The 21,577-nt window shown below is 37.7% G+C and overlaps 1 protein-coding gene across 1 annotated transcript in view; it reads right to left on the reverse strand.

Moving 5' to 3' along the window:
• Window positions 1-21,577, reverse strand: part of SLC6A2 (solute carrier family 6 member 2) — a 72,432-nt gene that overhangs the window by 10,375 nt on the left and 40,480 nt on the right. The window contains exons 5-11 of the mRNA XM_086469637.1: window positions 19,833-19,971; window positions 18,896-19,030; window positions 14,665-14,768; window positions 12,008-12,132; window positions 11,152-11,264; window positions 8,155-8,283; window positions 5,337-5,436 (exon numbers count right to left, since the gene is read on the reverse strand). Coding sequence (XP_086325763.1) covers window positions 5,337-5,436; window positions 8,155-8,283; window positions 11,152-11,264; window positions 12,008-12,132; window positions 14,665-14,768; window positions 18,896-19,030; window positions 19,833-19,971 — 845 coding nt within the window. The remainder of the gene's footprint in view (window positions 1-5,336; window positions 5,437-8,154; window positions 8,284-11,151; window positions 11,265-12,007; window positions 12,133-14,664; window positions 14,769-18,895; window positions 19,031-19,832; window positions 19,972-21,577) is intronic.

Genomic DNA, 21,577 nt, shown 5'->3' on the forward strand with positions numbered 1-21,577 from the left:
TGCACAGGCTCAGCCAACGGCTCTCAGAACCACTCACTTGCACAGAAGCCCTTGACCAGGTTCTGGCCCTGAGGTGAAACTACTTGGTGGACATAGCTGAAATAATTTGTGGACATATTTCCAAAAAGTAGTGTTACAGCTTCACCAATCATTAGGATCCCTACAAGCAATCTTTGTATGTGTTGTTTTCCCCGCCTGTCTTGTTTAATTATGCGATGTATAGTATTCTGTTATGTGCTTGAATTTTTTTTTTCAATTTGGAAAGTAAAAATTAGTAATATTGCCTTTAATGCCACATATGATTTAAATGAATCCTAGAAATCAAATGTCAGCACTGAAATAGTATAGTAGTAAGATAAAAGGTGTATTGAATCAACCTTGAAGTTATTTTGCACTTAGTTCCCTTTTCCTGTGAATGTTACTTCACTGGTTTTTCTCCCATATTGAGTTTTACTTGTGTGGACAGTCGTAGCGGTGTATGAGCTCACACATAGTGAAACTGCTTCATTGATCCATCCTATATTTTGGCCCTTGGGAATTACAGTAAAACATGGAACCATCAAATCATTCCTGTTGTAGGAGTTCTTGGAAAGTCTCTAGCTCAGTCTCTTCCTCATATCAAGGTCAGCACAATTCAGAACAGCTTTCTCATGGCTTTCTCCAGCTGGGTCTTGACAAAACCTCCAAGAACAGAATCGGCAAGCACTCTCTGGGCAGATTGTTCCAGTGTGTAATTATCCTTACACAGAAAAATGATTTTCCTCCTTTCAATTTGATCACGGTCTTCTGTCCTCCCATTGTGCACCTTAGTGAAAAGTCTGATTCTCTTGACAACTTCCTTATAGGTATTAGAACGCCACTGTCAGGTCCTCCCTAAGCCTCCTCCAGGATAAATAAGCTCAGTTCTTTCAGACTTTCTTCACAGGGCATGTGCTCCAGCTCCTGAATGTCTGGTGGCCCAGCACTGGACTCTTGCCAGTTTAACACCACCTTCTTTTACTGAGGGTCAAAAACAGGACACAGTATTCCAGATGCAGTCTAACAAGTCCCAAGTAAAAGTCACCATTTCCCGTAATCTCCTGGTTATGCTTCTGCTGTTTGCCTTCATATCCTGGCAGATCACTCTTCTGATTTGTTTAGTCTGCTGCCCACATCCCCGACCAGCTTATGTTTGAGTGCAAGTAGCAGGAAATCCAGATGAGTGTCACTTCTGGTTTGCCCACCTAGCATCTATGCTAAGAAGTTGCTCCTGATACCTTCATCTGTAAGAACCAGGGTCTGATCTGGACTTGCATAAAGAAGGCTTCTTTCACTTCCTGACCCTGATCAGGTGCTCTGTAACAATATTCCCCACGATGCCACTCTTGCTGGCCTCTGCCCTGACCCACAAGCACTCAGTCATCCTGTCATTCATTGCCTACATCTGAGTTGCTTTTCTGCACATAAAGATGACACCTGCTCACTGCTTCTGTCCTAACGAGCATATATTTATCAAATGTAGAACCCCCAGTCATACAAGCCCTCAGCCAGGAGAAGATGGGGAAAGATACTGTTTTTTCACACAGTTCAGCAATCATTGGTATTGGGAACATGAGAAAGAAGGGATAACAAGAATATAAAAGCCATTGTATGGTGTTCATTTGCAAATCCTACAGAGCACAGAACAAGGTATCTGTTGATTAGCCATGTAGTGAAGTAACAACAACTGTCCCTTTTTGTTCCTGAGTCTCCTAACTCTGAAGCAATATTGATACTTATTGGTGGTGACCCTCACCTGATGGCAGTAAGGGAAGAAGCCATCCTGGTACCATTCCCAAAGAAGGGCAGCTGTGCTGGTATAAAAGCAAGCAGAACAATAGGAAACATTTCCCCACCATGGCAGTGCAGTAAGCTCTCCAACTGGGTTTGCCCCGTTTGTATTTCCATTCAGTGGAAATGTGTGTATTCATACTTTGTGTCTCATACCAGGCACGCATCCATACAAAAGTATCTGTGAGCAAAGATGAGTACCAGCAGTCAGTACTTCTTGATTTCTTTCCCTTTTTCAAAATCAAGCTGTCACCTTTGCCTTTATATGAAAAGAAAATCTTCTTTTGATCTGAAATTTCAGTCTAAGGAATCATTTTTTGAAATTATTTAAGTAAGTGAAAGCAATGAGATTACAGGTGAGGATGAAGATCATTGCTAGCTCATACTGAGCTTATTTTAGTCATTCAGGGAGGTGCTCACAGTAAAATCTGACTGAATAGAGACTTTCCTGCAAGTGAAACTGCAGGGCAGTTTTGTGTCAGTGAGAGATGAGTCCGGCTTCTTTTAGAATATTTATCAGAGGGATGATATCAGGTTTGCACAAGAGGAAAAATGGTAACAAGCTAGCAGTCATAACAAAAATACATCTGTGTAGCAAACTAACTAGCTCTCCCTTCTCTTACACATACAATTGGTCTTTGCAAGAAGAAACTTCACAGTAAGTGGTCATAGGTATAATTTGAAGTAAATTTCCGTGGTTTTGGTCTGTGCCAAAATGTCAATGCTTGCCTTCAGGCTGGCTTAATATTCATCTGGGTCATCAAGGCAACTGGGGTCTATCAGAAAAAAAGAGGTAGACAAGACTATGCCAGATTTAATCAGATTAAATAGCACCTGGGGCTGTAATAAATTCTTTATAAAGCAACAGGTCATGCTGTGTCAGTAAAAATATCTGTTAGCTGCTTAACACAAATGAATAGATATTTTCCTGGTTGTGGGGAGGCAGGAGGGAGAAAGGAAAGGATGATGAAGGACAGAAGGCACAACAAATAAAGAAAATTTGACTAACCTTAGCTTAGTCTGTGAACCATATACAAAGCCTAGCTATTGTAAAATGCAGTAAATCCTATTTTAATAGTAGCAGAGAATAACTTGCCCTTACTAACTGAAGAATATTTTTATGCCTCTGCTTCCAAGCTAAGATGTGATCACTGTCCTGCATTCAGCTCTTTTACAGGGATTAAGGATGGTTGTCTGTGAAATATAGTGCCTCCACTATTTTGAGGGAGAACAGCATATGAGCTGCTAGCTCCATGCTGATGTTGGGTGGCAGAATTAGTACATTAAAGCAAAACTATTTCTTTAGTAGATTGAACAGCTTTATGTATGAATGCCATTCTTTCACCTCATTCATTCATCAATAGTTTTTAACTCTAAGAAAGAGTTTGTTCGACTGGAAGAATATGGTGGCACAGAACAGATGGATAAATAAGTGACTGAGGGAGGTAAATGGCAATAAGAATGATAGTGTCTAAGATCCTTCTGAATCATACATTAACTATAAACACTATCTCTGAATAGAAATGAAGATGACTTTCAGGGGAAGAAAAATCTTATTAGGAATCAGGGCAGCTAGTTCAATACAGACTTCAGTGGGAAGAAGATTTGCAGGCTGTTGTGACATTGAAACCTGGTAATAATGAAAAGTTTTGACCAACCAGGAAGTATGACATGAGAATTAAGAGGAGACCTGGAGGAAAAACTTTAAAAAGACACTTGATTAATCTAGAGCAAGCAGTTTCAGATATAACTGATAGTTTGGACTGTTGCAGTGAGATTTGTATAAGACATAAGATGCAGAATACTATTGCTTTATTTGGAAAAAATGAGATAGTCTTTAGTAAACCTGTCTATGACAAGATAAAGAACTGATAGCATTCTCCCCAAAAGAAAAAGGAAGAATCGCTTTCACTGTTTCTTTAGCAAGTTATGCCTAATTCAGATTAATTTTTTTTTTTTCTGCTTGATTTGGTGACTTAACAGCACTTCATAATTTCTGCTCTTCTGGAGGTGGCATCTTTTCCAGTGAATAAGCTTGAGGCTATGAATTGCCCTACCTTCCTATATGATAGAGGAAATTTGGAACTCTTGGTCAGTGCTAGAACGTAAAAAGAACTCCTCTAGGTTGGGGGCATAAGGGGAAAAGGGTGATGTTTGAAACACTGACTTCAGATATTTAAAACCACTTAATCTAGTAAAAGCTGAATTAGGCATGGGGAGAACACCCAGAGGCCAGATACTCTCTCATAACTTTATAATCAGAGGTTCAGCAGGCTACATATAATCAAATATTTCTACTGTAAGCAATATTCTGTTTAACCTTTTCGTTTCACTTCTTTGAGAGTAGTAGTAGTCAGCTTTGTCGCTTATAGCAGCGGATTGGGTTTTCTTCCGTGGTGAAATTAGACAACACAGGATACTTCACAAGACTGTAAAGTTCCTGTAGGCTAAGGACTGAGCTCAGGCAGACTCGGTGTCCTGTTATTTTGCCAACGTCAGTATTGTGGCAGAAAGCACAACTTCACTTTGTTGGGGTTTTCCCAGATAAGGCTATCCAAGTGCATTCATACGGGTTTTAGAGCAGTGAATGTGGCTGTTTGCCATCATTGTGGTCATTTATACAGGGTGAAAGAAAAAAAAGAAAAAGGTTTTCTTCTTTCGTGTGACAGTTGTGTATCAAGTGTCTTGCTTTTTATTTATGTTACTTGAAGGAGGAGAAAAATATTAAGGAGCAAATAGGGCCAGAGAAGTTATTTAATAAACAGTACATATCATCTGAGACCTGACTTAAATTGTGACCCATATTTTTTTCAGGGTACTGTAGCACATCACTGCACTCTGGTTGGCATACAATAATTCCAGCCTAGTGCCAGAGATCAACTGAATACTCCTAAAGCTTGCTATATTGGGGATAAAGCGTATTACTGTACCCTTTTTGTGGCATAAATCAATATGAAATAATAGAAATAGTATTACTTCTGGTATTCCATACTATGCTATGGAATAAGGTAAATTTTAAGCCACTAGTGTTTTGCAATTAAGTAGAATACTGTTTCAAACAAAAGGGACTAATGTAGGAATTATTATAACTCCCTAAAGACAAACTACGTTTATTTGTATTGTATGGCGGGGAGAGCTTGAGATTGACCCTGGGGAAATCATGGAAAGGAGGAACAGGTGAGTCTGTATTTAGGCTAATCTACTTGCTTTCAAAGTACCAGGTATAAACCTGATACTGCAAGTCATCAGCTATGTTAAGAGCTGCAAAATACTGCCAAAAGTAGCAACACTTCTGTCCCACTGTAATCTCCTTCACAAGGCAGTTTTCTTTGGCTTTGTGCAGGGTTTCACAGCTTGGCTCACTGAATGTCTGCATTCCTGTCACTATGCATAAATCAGATGAAAATCACTGTATGAAACCTGGCTTGTCATGGTTTCATATATACAAGGCTATGCTGTCCCTTGAAACAATGTGTAAGCCTGCCATGAGCACTTGGAGTTTTAGAAAAGATTTTGCAGGTGCTTACCGTAAAACCAGGAAACTCCAATTGCCTCCATTAGAACAGCAAACAATATCGAAGTCCCAGCTGCAAATGTGTCCAGAAGTGTGAGCACATAAATTCCACCCTAGCATTGGGGAGTTAAAAGATGCAACAAAATGAAGTTACAAATGGAATCATCTCAGTAGTTTAGCATGTAGTTAACAGAAATCTGCTTTACTTGAAACATTATCTTAACCCAAGTATTTTAATATGGAGCTGATGCTGCAGACAGAGGTTCATATTTGCATACAAAATAGTGGAATCAGACTTGCAACTCTTCTAAAGAGGCTTCCTTTCACCTATGTCCTCACTTAACTGGGAACCAGAAGCCTAGGCTTAGCATGATGAATGGGTGCTCTTGGCACTTAGTGTTCACTGGAAGTTGAAGGCACTGTGTGGGGAAATGCTCAGCGGCTTGTAAGACAGGGCCTGCCTGCAGCAGTTAATGAAGATCTTCCTAAATTATAGGCAGGAATGAAGTGCTACAGGAGTTCCCAAAAGCCATTATCACTCAGTTTGATCCTAAGGCAAATTACTCTGTAGTGCAGTGAATCTGCTTAGACTGATGTCTCCTTTTCCCAGGCTGCCTGTATCTCTCTTCCAATGTTCCTGCAAAGGGAGTGGTTGCATATTAAGTCTCTGTTACCAGCCCAGCATGGAAGCAGCTTTGCCCTGTTTAGTTTCTTGGCTGCGGTATTAGCAACCCTTTGCTCCATGGAGAGCAAACCAGATCACCTCCCTTCACAACAGCACATTTCTGTGCTTCGCTGGTTCGTGACTGAGAACTGTAAATGCAATTACTAAAGTCTGGTTTCACTGATAATTCTTTTTAGCTGCAATTTGACCATTTTGGCCTCATTTTACAATGTGGTATGAATTTGTATAAATTACTGCTCATTTTCTTTAGTTCGGGCTGATGAGGAATGGAAGACCATGGTATGTTTACTTGTTTCAAAATGAACCTGAATAAAGTGTTTCAGGAAAGTCTTTGTCACATCTAAACAACTGAAATGTTTGCAGTTGCATTAGATTTTCATTAAAATCTTTTACAACCAAACTGGATCTGACTGTGCCTGTTCAGAAGGGGAGGAACAAAGGAATTATTTTCCATGTTTTTACCAATGGTATAAATAACACTTGTACTATTTAGATCTCTAGGTGATTCTAATCTCTCCAATCAATCAGTTTTCTTTTTTTTCTTCTAAAAAGATCGTTTTCTGAAACAGCTGTGCATATTTACAAAAATAGAGAGAACAGTACTTAGGCCTTGTCTAGGTTTTTAATTCTGTGGGGACGTGTCCGGAAGCTGAATGAACTTTGGTTGTTGTGTTAGAAAGAAAATGTTGCTTCTTGAATAACATTTGAGTTTGACCTCTTGTTTTTGCTCTACACCTGCTCTAAATGAATGCTTTTGCTATTAAACTTAGTAAAGTGAATGACAAATACAGTTTTGTAAGAAACATGTTTTGAAAATACAGCCTTAATATTTGAGAGGACAAAATCAAACAGATTAATGTGACGGTATAAGGGTTTTTCTTTGTATTTTGTGCACATTAGAAATGTTGTTCTTCAGTAATGTGAACCAATACATTTGGACAAGTCTGGGCAGTTTTGTGCATTCCAGCTGGTGGGGTGTAGCTAAGTCTATATAGGTGCCGTTATTTAAAAGCTAGTGCTAGGCTGTTATCTTGAACTGCTTTAGTTCACTTGAAGACAGTGGAATTGCACCCAGGTCCTTAACCACCGAGTTTCTCCTGATCTTATACTTCAGGAAATTTTATTCCAGTTGAAACTTTGAATAAGGAAGGGGGATGTTCAACTCTTTAGTTAATAATAGAGACAGCATGGTATTAAAAGGATAGTTATTTAAAATTATTTATCTATTTTTAGCGTCTCAAATGTTTTCCAGTTTGAGGAAACTAGCGTACAAATATTTGGGTATTCTTTTAGTGTAAAAAGAGCTTTTTTATCTATAAAATGATGCCATTTCAGTAATATTAATAATAGGTCTGGAAACCATTTCTACAGAAGGAGAGAGGTTCTGCACATCTACTTCCATGGTGGCTACGTCAAGCTTCATTTGTTTTCTGACACTTTTGGCATCTTTGCTTACAGGGCTTTTTGCTTTTTTGTCTAAAAAAGACCTCGAAAAATCAGAAGTTCTCTCTAACTTAGAACACTCTGATTCTCATCCTTTCATTAGTTGTCAAAAGCCCAGTGAGGCAAATCATTCAGGATGATGGTAGTGATAAATACAGGCTACTAGATGTTCAGGATAAGTTAACTGTGGTTTTTATGGTTTTAAGAGTAAGAGATAAAATCTAGGCACATGAAGGAACATTAAGAAACACATGGGGAAAGGAGATCATTATTCTAAATCTTTTCACAAGAAGTGAATGCTTACTTGCTTCAAGAAGAGAATAGCCTGATGACTAAGAGTCTGGTCGCTTGAAATTCCTGGTTCATCACACAGGAATAAGTACTCAACAGTGTTCCAGTTAATGTGATATAGAAAACCAAAACCAAGACAAGCTACACAAAACTAAATAAAACCAAGCAAGTTCTTTGGAACAAAAACCTGCAGATTCGGTCGATAACTAATGATCTTGTGCAAAAAAAGCAAAGAAGCTTCATGTAATTACTAAAACTACTAAATTACTAAAAGTAATTATCTGACAATAAAGTTGTTTTAGAATTAAAATGTATAGCAAAAATAGTCACCTGAGCCTATTCATATTTCTATATGATGAGGTTAACTGCATTTTTAAGGTAGTTTGTTGATGGAAGCTTTTGTTGTACTTACATTGGTGATGCAAAAAAGTGCAAGTAGGAAAGTGCCAAAAGAAACACCAAAGGTGAAGAGCTTTCTATGCTGCTTCAGAATTTGGAAATCATCTGCCAAGCCAGTGATGACAGCCTCCATTCCGCCCATCTGAGGAAAGGAAGGCAAGAGCTCTGGTTAAACGCTACTGAGTGTTGTAAATACAGACTGAAGAATGTAAAGCAGCTTGTATAATTAATTCCCAGCCTCTGTATGATTTCTGACATTTCATCTGTAAATCACTGATATTCTAAGGCATAACTTATTTTCTCATGGTAAAGAACTGAGTCAGGGAACTGGACACAAAGTGCCATCGTTAGCCATATCCTCTGTGGACTGTTTGCTGACTCACCAGTAAACTAAGTAGTCAGTACTTTGGGAAAATAATATACATTTTAATATACTTTGGGGAAGAAGCTAGTAGCTTAAGTAACCAAGCTCCTTAAGAGATTTCTAAGACAAAGACAGACACATCAAGCATCTAGGGGAAATGTACTGAACAAAGATTCAGTTTAGCCACTGATTAACCAAATCCAGTTTGGCAAAAATCTTTACAGACCTGGAAGAATCACTACATAGGAAGCTTGATGTAGTATTTTTTTTGTTGACAACATGAAAGAATTTTATGTTGTTTTCTATAAGTTAATGCTGAACATCACCCATTGTTTTGCTATTTACCTAATACAAGAAAGTTACTTTCCAAGTTTTCATTGAAATTGCTGGGTTATGTAGGTGGTTATGAATTTTACTTTCTTGCTACCAATGAAAGCATTCTGCCCCCCCTCCTCCACCAAGAAGTTGTGAAAATGAATTCCAGTCTCCTGTTATAATAAATAAATTTATTTAATATTTTGAGGAGGCTGGATTCTATGCTCTTTCTGAGTCTGAAAGACCATGGCAGGACCTGGAGTGCTTGGTGCAATACAATAGTTGGTTAGCAGATGCTGACACAGCCTATCCCTTTCCTATGAGAATTTGATGAAACCAACATCTCTGGTTGAAATCAGTAGCAGATAATTTTCTCTCTAGAATTTGAATAATTCCTGTCTAGAGCCAAATTTCTGGGCACAGTAGATCTGTGGGTTTTTTTTTTTTGAAAGTAACTAATAGTTCACATGAAAAACATCCTAAAACCTAGCATAGGCTTGTATTTCCTAAAGTCTGGGGGAGCATCAGTGGGTGCCCTGCAGTTAAGATGGGTTAATATTTGATGTTCTTAGAAGTTGTTACTGTGTAGGCACTTGAATGGTCTTGGAGAAGTTGAAGAACAAGACAGCTTGGATTATTTTGGCTAAGTACCACTTCTTAATATATCAGGATTTATTCCCCTTGTTAATTCCCTATGCCAAGCTAGATACTTACTCCAAAAAATGTTTGCAAATGTTTGTTCCATTTTCTGTCTGTTCCATTGTTGCTTGCTTAAACTTGCATGATCAGATTTCTCTTTGCTTAAATATTTTGACAGTTCCATTTTTGTAAGGATGTCTGTATTTCTGTGCCAGTCCAGGCTTATATGCGTGAATAAAAGTATTTTTATGTAATTATTCCTCTTTAGCTTTGGGGTAATTTGATTTTTAGCTTTAAAAATTTTCATTTTTCCTTCAGGGTCTTGAGCAGTCAAATGTGGGGGGGAGAGTTGGGAAGACCACCATAAAAAATATTACATGACCTGAGTTTTCTTAGGTAAATAATGAGAAATCCTGACCAAAACATGAACTATCAAATCCCTCCCCTTTTAGAAAGAAAGAGCTAAACTTGTCCACAGTTTATCAGTTCATAGTATTTTAATTAGCTCCACAAGAAAGAGCTTTCTCCACTTGTAGGAAAAGTGTGTTCTGCAATCTAAAGCCCTGTGTCTTTGCCACTCACATTTCTTTACATTGCCTTAAATTGACTGCTGTTGCAAAGTTAAGTGTTTTGGATCTAGCTCATTTTTCTTAGTTTTGCTCTTATCCATGTCAATTCATTCTTTCCCTTTCTTGTCCTTGAAAATGAATGAAACTTTCTGAAGTTGTAAGCAATGGAAACACTTTTTTTTTTGCCATTTCCAGCAACAATTTCCTAGGTCAGCTCTGTACATTCAGAACTACAAAAGAGACTTCTATGCTTTAGAATAGTAAGAAACCCCTACCCTACCAAAAATTATGAATGTTTGTTCATGGTTTTATTCCTCAAATACCCTGTTTGTTTTTCCCAGAAATTAATCAATCTTTAAGCTAAATATAACAGGATTTTGCGATGCCTCTTTGACCAGAACAAAGCAGTACAAAAGTTGTTAGGGGACTTGGGATATTTTCTGGGCTGAAGTTTCTGTGATTCTGAATGTCATGGTATAGTAGATGTCATCACAGTGTGGAAAGAGCAGACACACTTGTTGGACTAGACATTTTATAGTAGGCATAAAATGAAACCACTATGGAAATACTCTGGTGTGATTTTTAAATTGTGGCTAAATTTACAGGAAATTCTATGTCATTGCATATAGAAAAAAAATCAGACTACCTTCAGACATTGTCTATCTTGAGCATAATTTAATTTCAGCATGTGTAAAAAAATCTCTTCTAGGAACCACTCTACTCAATGTCTTACTGTGGCTTGTATTTTGCAAGCAGGGTTCCAAAACCTTATTGCAGGTTCGTAGTAGTAATAGCTCACATCAGTGATATTGGGTCATACCTTTAAATAGTAATAATTGTTGACGAACAGCCCCTCTGTAAGGTCATAAAAAAGCAGCAGTGAGTAATTATTTGCTGGCTTGTAATAAATTTGATCTTTTCCTAAACCTCTTAAATATCGTGAGTCTTTAAATATACTGCCAGGAGTAATACTATTGGTATGTGACTGTGAAAACAGATTCAGAGACTGCACAGAATGTTTGTTTAAAATGTAATAAACCCTCTGTTTAAGGTTGATAGCTCTCCAGTTACAGAATATAACAGTAAAAGAAAAATGTCAAGGCTAGAAGGAAGAAGTACTCACAGAACTGTCAATGCCAAGAGTAAGGAGCATGATGAAGAATACCACAGCCCAAAATGTAGATCCTGAAAGAGTTGAAATCGCCTCTGGATACAGGATGAAAACTAAACCAGCTCCTGCAATACAAAAGAATAAAAAAAGTATTACTAAATGATATTTCTTAGCTTCATAAAAGTGTTCATTTTAATAAGATAAATTATGACTAAGTTGACTTTTACATCAGTCCACATCACACTGAGTAGCTGTTAAAAGAAAATTTGCATTATACCAAAAATATCTCCAAAATACTTTAATAATGTACTCATGACAGTTTTTTATTTAAAAAAAAAATAATCTACCCCATTCTTTTCCACTTCTAATAATCTTTTATGGTGTTTGCAACCTTACTAGCTATTTTTCAGCTATGTAGTAGTGAAGGAACCGTGTGAATGTGGACTCCACTGTTTGGCAGGAGATCTCAGATGGATGAGAGATAAAGGAACTGAAATCATGGGTGACCTGTTACCAGAGAAAGGACTCTACAGATAGGCTTACCAGAACCATCCAAAACAGCCACCTGTGGCACTGAACAGCAATACTTTCACAAGGTACTATGTAGTCGTAAATGCCTGTTTGTTGCACAGGCTAAACTTGTGAGGGGCAGGATGTTGGGGAACCTCAATTGAGAAGAGGTGAGATCAATCAATACCATTTACAGTTCACATTTCAGCAAGGCATTTACACACAGTTTTTGTTCTAAGTAAGTTAATTCAGGTCACTTAATGAGATTTTCGTACACTTGTTTGAAACAAATATAAACACATTTGTAGAGAAATGGTGGACAAAAAGCGGTAAAACTAGTATGAAATTAACTTCCTACCTTCAGTGGCTACATCCTCAATTTTAACTTTGTGCTCATGAGCCATGTAGCCCAATATTGAAAAAATTGCGAATCCTGAGATGAAGCTTGTGACACAGTTGATGGTACTAGTCAGCAAAGCATCCCTAATGATGGAGAGAAGAACAGCCCAGTGAAAAAAAACACTTTAAGAACTAGATGGGGATTATTTTAGAGGGATAGGAAGATTCTTGTGATAATGCTAATTGTGCAATTATCTTGATGATTAAAAGCTCATATCAGCATACCATGCTAGGGAATTACCTACTTTGGTTTACTATTTTGATTTAAAACCGAGTTCTATTAAAAAAAATCAACAAAGCTATATTAAATATTAAGGTATTAAAGAGTAATGTTGTCATCCTAACCGGGAGCCGTAACATAGCAAGAGAGTGTCCTGAAGTGAGAGAGCATTACTATTCATCAGTTCACATGAGTAGGTATTCAGGAGTATTTTTGGACAAATCCAGAGTGCATTTTTAGCAAACTGTGCTGCCATTCAGATGGCACTGGATATCTATCCTTAATCTGTAATAAGGTCCCTTTGTCTCTGAAGGTGGCTAGGCTTTTCTGAAAAAAATACAACTCTTCTTTATCAGATTGTTACAATAGTGAATTTAGTTTAAAGGTTAAATAATATCCAGTGTGCATCATATAGTAATGATTGTACAAAGTCGTGGTTTTAATCAATCTACCATGGTGTTATGATAGACACATGAGTTTTCCTGGGTATTAATAATCCGTATTACCAAACCTCACCTGAAGATACGTAGCCCATACATCTTTAGATGTCTGCCTAATCTGCACAGTGTCTTGTATGTGATCTTTTGCTGCATATGACCTTCAGGACAGAGGACGTGGCTCTATGAACATCAGTAATGCCAAACAGTGCTTAAACAAGCAGAAAGATATGACTTCCTTTCATCAGTTACAATACCCAAAAACACAGGTGCCATCACCAAAATTTATCCTCATCCTTATATTACTTTATTTTGATAACATTGAAGAATTTGTCCTGCATAAGCCCTTTGAGTGTTTTCCTGGAGGAAGGCTGCAGGATCAAGAGAGACCAGATTGGACCCATAAACTCAAATTCTTTTCAGTTATTAAAGAAGAAAATTGCTAGGCATTTGTCACTGATGAGATGGCAACAGTATTTCTTGTTTCCCACAGTTCAAAAACACTTTTATGCAAGTGAATAATGCTTCTTTTTGCTTAGTCAATAACTGGATTATGTGATGCTTATCTCCATATAAAACTGAGCTGAGATAGTTTTCAGTATTTTGCATGTAAAACTAGATAATAAGTTTCAGATTTTCGTTATTATTACCCTACCTTACATTACTGGCACTATTCCTCCCAAGGAAGGTGTGTTGAAGCATAGATGGGACAGTACAGTGCTGAGTCATGGTCTTCATTAGGAAACTGTACTATTTTCAATTTGTTCTGTTTCATGAAAGCCTTCTGAGCAAAATATGTCAGCACATTATGGAGTTATTTGACCAAAAGAAGGATATCTGTAAGTGTTGTAAATGCTACTGAATTGAAGCTTACTTTTATTTTTAGAACTAAACCACAGTATTTAATGAAACTACAGATTAGTTTAATGGGGAAGGCAAGGCTTATGAAGCAACATTGAACAAATATACTAAGCTAAGAACTAAACAATATCATTTTACATATAGTCTGTGGTGTGTTTCTCAATTTCAAGTGTATTTTTTCCATTTCAGAGAAAAAATTAGAATACAGAAGAAAAACAATATATAGAGGGAGCTGCTATGAGATTAAGGCAAAATTATTTGCAGAAGACGATGGTTGTTATTTTGGAATACTGCTATGACTAGCATTCTAACTGAAGTGTCTCAAACCTGATAATACCACCTATTGCAAAGAATCAGCTGGCAACCTAAAGTTGCTCTGGGTTAAGTACAAAGCTCTCTGAAGTCAGTAGAATTATTCCATGATTTTTGCTTTCAGTCTAAGGCAGTTCTAATTATATATTTTCTTGTACCTTTTTACTTCAACATTTTTTTTGCCACCCTTCAGTTCACAATGTATTTATACTACTTTCTGGATTTATATTTCATGGGAAAATTTAAAGTGATGCTTGTTTTCATTCTAAAATGGAATGTTAACAAAACTTGAGCAGTTCTGGTTGAATTTCCATGGTGGTGATTCAGCAAAACACTTACAAACGGACTTAATTTAAAGTGCAGTCCTAAATTGGAACTCAACATAAAATATCAGAAATATAATTCCAAAGCACAGAAACACTTCTGGAAACTGGAATCCTTCTGCTTTTAGTTCCTGGACCAATAAGATTTTGGCCTGTGTTCACTGTTGCACTTAATGGTACTTTTGAAAGGCAAATACAAGCACAGTTTACACAGCTGTCTAAAGTCCAAATCTAATCCCATTCTGTTTTGCTATACAGCAGATATCTTGGCAGGTTCCTGTTACTAAAATTTCAGTAAGGAAGACAGTGTTTCAAGATTTGGGTTGGTTGCTATGTCTACACAAGACTGTGTAGTCATTAATAAATGACTGAAAATAAAAAGATAGCTTAGTACTTATTCCAGCTGTGGTTAGAGTAGAACAGTATCATTCTGAAGCAGTAATGAAAGAATAGGCTGTCTTACCTGTAACAGTTGTTGTCAAACTTGTTGTAACTGGCAAATGCAATTAAAACACCAAACCCGGCTCCTAAGGAGTAAAATATCTGAGTAGCTGCATCAATCCATACCTGCGTAATGACACCAACATCGTCAGTGTCAGTTCAGTCCAAAAGATACATGCAAGTGTACAAGACAGCTGGCTTTTGAAAGATGATCAGCATTCATGCTTACGGGAGTGTAAGTGCTTCTCAGCCCCCAGGAGATGTCACATGGAGCACAGTCATGGTCTGGAATGGCTTAACCTGAAATGGTAAGGGCCAAAGCAGTGGGCCAGTTCTCAGTGCATGCACACTGCTGCCATGGTGGGGTGTACCAGCTGGATCTGTATTTCTGAGCTTTTAGCAAGTACTGAAATGATTACATGATTTTTCTCCTGGGTGACAGAAATACACTTCAAATAGTTCTTGTTCCAAGTTAGTTTGGAATGTACAACCAGAAAACTAAAAATAGTTAATGGGTCAAGAGTTACAGGACATTTTCTTTCCCTTAAGAGAGCTTTCTTCATGGGGCTGTTAGTTCACTTTATACGATGCTTTCTTGTTTCAGAAGCTGAAGCACAACTTACATGCCATGCACAGAACCATGGAGGTTATCTGTCAGCTTTCCCACTTGGTTAAAGAAGGAGTTATTCCTGTGATTGTCATTACATTTCAGTTTAGGTGCAACTTGGTCATTTTTAGAATTGTCCATTAGGGAAAACATGTTTTTAATGCTGTAACATTTTCTAAAGTGACCCTCCAGCCCAACATCCACTCAAGACATGTAGACAGCAGTCAGGAACAATGCCACAGCACTGCTTTCCTGAATCAGAAGCCTGAAAATAGCCTACCCTGGTTAATGAGGGTTTCACTTGTGCAGTTGTTACACAGTGATATTTAAACAAGCATCTTCAACAAGGGTATTGAAGTCAGTGCCGTGAATAATACTCAACATTTCTCAAAATGAGATCTTCAATGTTTGATTAAATCTGCCAAGTTCTCAAGACTATGAAAAGCACTGGATTTCATCTCCATCCATCTTTACAAAATCACATCCAATATATCTATTCAGCAGTGGCTTTCTAACAGATCTAAGCAGCTTGTGAGCTCCATCTGCATTGGGATTTTGTTGCTAAGCTTTCACATTTGGCCTAGTGCAAAGAGAGTGCCTTATCCCATCCTAACACGATATATAAAAGCACTTATACTAGTGATCTATTTTTTTTCTTAACATAAATGATAGATGTTTTCAGCTACTCCCTGCTGAAGACTGTGAACCATTTATTGAACTCTGGATTTATAGAGAAACTTAATTTTATGAAATGTTGACAGTTATTTACTTGAAACATAATATGAAGAACAGCCTATGATGTGTTTATTGCAAACCAGCGAGTAGGTGGATATGATTTTTCTCAAATTGCAGTTCATACAGGGCTTTTAGGTGTCATGGATTTCTTTTACTAAATAGCAAAACAATCCTGTAAAATGAATTCCTTGCTCATTTTTTTATATACTCAGTTACATCATAGTGTTTTATCTCCACACAAAGATTGAAATCAAATAGGGTTGTAGTCTCTGAAGAGCATTTATGTGGGTAAGAGTGCATCCTGTAATTTTCCTTTTTTTTTTTAAAAAAAAAAAAACAACTTCCCATAACTTGTGTTGTTAATAAAGTTAACTTTTTAGAATAGATTTTGCTTAAACTATAACTAGATCTGAATGCTGCCACCATAAGGGATTTGGTTTTAGTGGTTCTGTAGCTCTTTTGTGTCTTGCCAGTGGAATTGTACTCATCATACTTCTCCTTTCTTAGTATTCAAGTACTGTTTTAAGCATGTGCTTAAATCCTATTGATTCAAGTAAGAGGTTAGCACCTGCTGCCTACCAAAGGAGTTATGCATATGCTTAAGTATCTGTTGAGTAGAGTCTTGGCTTATAGTAGCTGATTAGGAAACAAATTGAGAAGATCAAGATGAAGGGAAAAAAGACCAGAAACCAGAAATTCCTTTAGAACTAAGATTAAATGCAAAACACTCCCTTTGTTGTAACAGAGCACGATGTGAAACAGTGGGGCTGGTTCTTCTGCAGTTTACACTCATGTTCTCTGCTCACTTCAGCTGAATGACTTCTGATTGATGCATAGTCTAATATACTTTATGGTAGGATATTGGTTTTGTACGCATTAAAATTGTCCAGAATTTCCATCCCTGGAAACATTCAAGATCAGGTTGCACAGGGCTCTGAGCAACCTGATCTGGCTAAAGATGTCCCTGCTCACTGCAGGGCCTTTAAAGGTCCTTTCCACCCCAAAGCATTTTATGATTCTGTGAAAAAATAGAAACATTTTGCAGGAGGTAGTCATCAGTCTTTCCGGCTTTCTTCAGTTCTTTATGCCATTGTAACTTTTATGCCTATTCTTTCTTGTGTATGTGGATTTAAATAATTACTGTGCTGTGTGCAGAGGAAACGTTGTGTGCACCCCCAGATGTTACATATTTTCAGGAAACTTGTTAAGGTGTATGAAAGAACATGTGTCATCCTCATGTCTGATTTAATTCTGTATTAAATGCTGATTCCTTTAGTAGAACAGAAGTGTAGCTGCTGTTTACACAGATGTTTGATGTATCCATTTGTGCCATGGAGATGAGTATTGTGGCTACAAAGCTCCTGGACTTTCAGCAATGAACGTAGCTAGGCATTGGTCTAGTTAAGAGGTCCTCAGGTATCTTTCTCTCCTTTTTATAGAGACACTATATGGATTCAATGTCCCTGAAAATTGAGGTGTCTCAGGGCTTGCTCAGTGCTGTGCAGTTTGTGGCCCATAAAATGAGGCAGACCTTGACATTGGTCAGGATGCTCTCAGGTCTTTTAGAAGAACATTGGCAGAGCCCTCTGTTGTTACTGTTTGCGACTTTCAATGTTTCTTCATTAGATTCTTAAGCAGCACTTGGGAAAAACCTCCTTTGTTCATCCTTGCATCTTTGTATTTATGTGTATGCATAAATGTCAACTACTGAGGTGGCTACTGCATTGGTGACGAAGGTGGATGAAAGTCCCCTATTTGAAGTTTGGTTTGACTGTTCCAAAATAGAGTGAGACGGGGTCAGGGTGCTGCTGCTAACTTCTGTTGTTGAAGAAATGCCAGTTTCCAAATTTAGTGTTACAAAACCAGGGAAGGATTGTTTTGCTAAGAGTATATGAAATAGGTCTGTATTCTAACACTCAAAGTCTTTTTGATTATTCAGGAAAAATCAAGATAGGATGTATAGGAAATGTACAGTGCAACTATGTACAGACTGCAGACATCTCTGAAAGCTGCAAATTTTCAAGACAGTTCATTTTGTTTTAGTAGAACTACGTTCTTGCTTCGTAGTGTTGTAAGCATTTGAATGGCCTCGTGACCCATCCACAGAGATACCACTTCTTATAAATGATTTATGATATTTTTAGAGTAGCATAGTGGTAAGATCTCTCTTTAGTCACCACATCATTGCTCTTTGTAGGTCTGAAACGCTGGTAATTTCATGAGTTAGTGACTATATATATATATATATACTCATAGATGTTGCTTTACAATGGATGAAATAGTTCTTAGTTCCAAGGTACTCCACCAATTGAGTTGATTCGGATATATTTAATGAGAAGGTTCTGCAACGTTGTTAACTGATAAAGTGAAATGTACATTACTTTCAATAGTAAGATAAGAACACCACACTGTTGAAAATCTCATTCATATGAAGGATCATGATTTGATAAGGTGAGTTATTCCTGACTTAGTATGTTTAGTATTTCATAGTCCAGGATTTTTGTTTACCAGACTAATATTAAACCTAGTGATTCAAAAAGAAATTTTTCTCTTGAGGGAATTCTTAGCATTTTGAGAACTAAATTTTTGCATGACTCAATTTTCATGTATCAAGGATACTGCAGTTTACAGGGTGCACAGTCAAAGCATGGAATTTTTTAAGGGACTGCTGGACCTGAAGCTGCCCTCGTACAGGTTTCTTACGATCAAAATAGTTTGGGTTCAGGCTGAGATAGTCCTGTTATGGAGAGTGTTGGAAAGTTAGGCTATCAAGGACAGTGGACTAGTGCTTAGGCAAAAGCAGAAGTGTGGCTATATAATTTCACAAATTAGCTCTAATATTTTCAGTTTTAATTACAGGGGCAACAGGTTTAATACTAACAAGAGAATGAGAGCACAAGAGGACACTTACTGTGGCTTCTTTTAATCTTCTGAAATCTATGTGCAGGTATGCATTTATTCCATTGTATGCACCAGGCAGGGTTATTCCATGTATTAGCAAGACAAATAATACAACATAAGGCAAAGTGGCTGTTATCCAAACAACCTGCAGACAACAGAGATCCCAAAAGTTAATCAGTTGTTACAGAAGATTTAAGAATGTAGGAAAAATACAGCTGTCGCTTTCTTAGTTTTGTCCATTCAGTTCTATGGAGAACCTCTTTATAGGATGTCTTGGGGGAAAACGCTGTTATGTGCCGTAAGTCTTTAGGTATGTATGTTTACAGATACCAGTAGGAGACAGTTTTGACAAACAGACGACTTGGAGTGCTTATACATTACCAGTGTGTGTTGGACTGCTGATTACCTGTTCAGCTACATATTCATTTACTAAACAAGTGCAGTCATTGCCTGACGTTAGGTGATACTTTCATGAAAATGTACAAAAAGCTCTCAGATGTATCCAACCCTAGAATTTCTGTTGAGGTGTCTTCTGAGGGATGTCAAAGAGTAATTTCAAATTACTTTCATCGTCATGGCATTTTATAGAATAAAACTAGAGCATCTTAAACCATTGAAACTTTAGTACATCTGCCTAAGAATAGGAGGCACATGTAAGACAATTTGAAGTCTTTCAAAATATTTTCTGGATGAGACCACTAATGTTGAATCAAAAATAATATGCTAATAATTCCTGCTGGAACATCAGACAAGCAAAACTTGTAAATAAAATAAAGGTTGAATTGGGAGTGTGTATTTCCACTGTACGTATATGAAGGCCTCTCACATGGTCTGGTCCCCGAGGATCCCTCAGAAGCAGTGATTTAGTCTCTTGCTTTCTAAAATTAGGAGACTTCTTAAAGGAGACAAAGAATGTAGTTGAGATAGAAGGACAATATTAGCTCTACCTTTCCTGAAGTCTTCACGCCTTTCCACAGACTAAAGAAAAGAATGATTACCACCACCAAGAGGCAGAGGGAAAGTTGCCAGCGAGGCAAGCCAAGGTCATGGATTCCACGGCTTTCGTGCAGGTGCAGAACTCCTCGCCTACATACCGGATACACAGAAACAAAGCAAAGTCACTGGGGGAAAAAGGCTTTTACATATCTCATCCTGTGGACTGCAGAAGTGGATGCTGCACTGCAGTAGTAGTTGCCCTACTCACATCACTAGCAGTTGGTGAAATCTGTTTTGTGAAGCCATGTATTGTGCTTCTTCCCACAATGCCTTTATGGTATCACTGGCCCATCAGTGTCTGTTTAGCACCATAGTGCCATAATGATAGCACTCTTTTGTTCACTGGAAGTGTTTGGGCATTTTGGAAGTGTCATTCATTGATTCTTGCTTGAACACTGAACGATGCCCAGAGAGGCTGCAGAGTCTCTGTCCTTGGAGATTTTAAAACTTGGCCAGTAAAGGTCTTGAGCATACTGCTTTACTTTCAAAGTTAGCCTTGCTTTTGGGCAAGGAGTTGTATTAGATGGCCTTCAGAGACCTCTTTCAACATAAATTATTTTGTGATTCTAGGTAAGCAAACACTGGCTTCCTGCAACTTGAGCAGTTCCAAAGTTACTTTCAATTTCTTTTTGAATAGGCTGTAAGTGGTTGGCTAGGAAAAGCAACAGTTGGTAAATTTAAATTGTATTTAGTGTTCTGTGTTGTTCACTGAGAGAGTGGAGCGATAGCAGAGGAAATTCTGTTTCTTACCAAGGCAGGCTAATTCTTTTGAGATCTACACAGTGAAATGGATTGAAGTGTAGAAAAGAGTGTCTTCATCACTCCAGTTAGAGTTGTCAAAACACATTGTGTGCAACAGGCACAGGAATATGGGAGAGATGTTATAGTGGATCTCCCTTCCTTTAACTCAGTTCTATGCTATTGAAGTGTCTCTTACTGCTTTTACAAGTCTAAAAAATGCAAAAAGATTTTGCTTTCCTGAAAGCTGTATTTGCAAAGAGAAATGGCATTGCAGCTGGAGCACTGCACTAGAGGTGAACTGCAGAACTAACTCCTGGTTCTGATCTGCATCTAAAGGATGCTGGCTCAGGGATTCAATTTCTTAGTGTTTCGGTGCCTGTACAGATAAAATGGTCATGACCTTCCCTGTCTCCTCCCCTTTCTCTATCCCCTTTTATTTGTTATACACTGCTTGGGTGAAATAGAAAGTTGATCTCTGTTGGCTTCTCTTAGCACCATGATAGTACAAACAAATCAAATCAAAGAAGCAGTTTTCACTGGAGGACCTTGACGTGTTTTATGACGATAACTATATTTCAGAGAAACTGAAGTACTGAGTGATTTGCCCAGCATGGCTGCAGGCATGTAGAGACGAAAGCCTGAGGAGTCTAATTCCAGCCCCATTGGCTGTCCCCGTACAATCTTTTACTGGATAGATGGTGCTTCAGAATTAACTTAATCCCTTTTCTTATCAAGTCAGAGATGAGTGAGATAATTGAATAAGTTCCAAGACAGGGCAAACCTGTGTCAAATTACATGGAGGTAAACTAAATTTTTTCTACAGTACTAAAACTGTAGAAAAATGATGGGAAAATTAAGATCCACTAGAACGATCCATCTAGTAATATGAGAGAGTTGCATAAAACTACCTTTTGATCCCTAAAATATCAAGATATGATCAGCTAAGAATTGTAAT

Source organism: Leptosomus discolor, chromosome 8 (assembly GCF_034619465.1).
Source record: "Leptosomus discolor isolate bLepDis1 chromosome 8, bLepDis1.hap2, whole genome shotgun sequence".
NCBI lineage: Eukaryota > Metazoa > Chordata > Aves > Leptosomiformes > Leptosomidae > Leptosomus > Leptosomus discolor.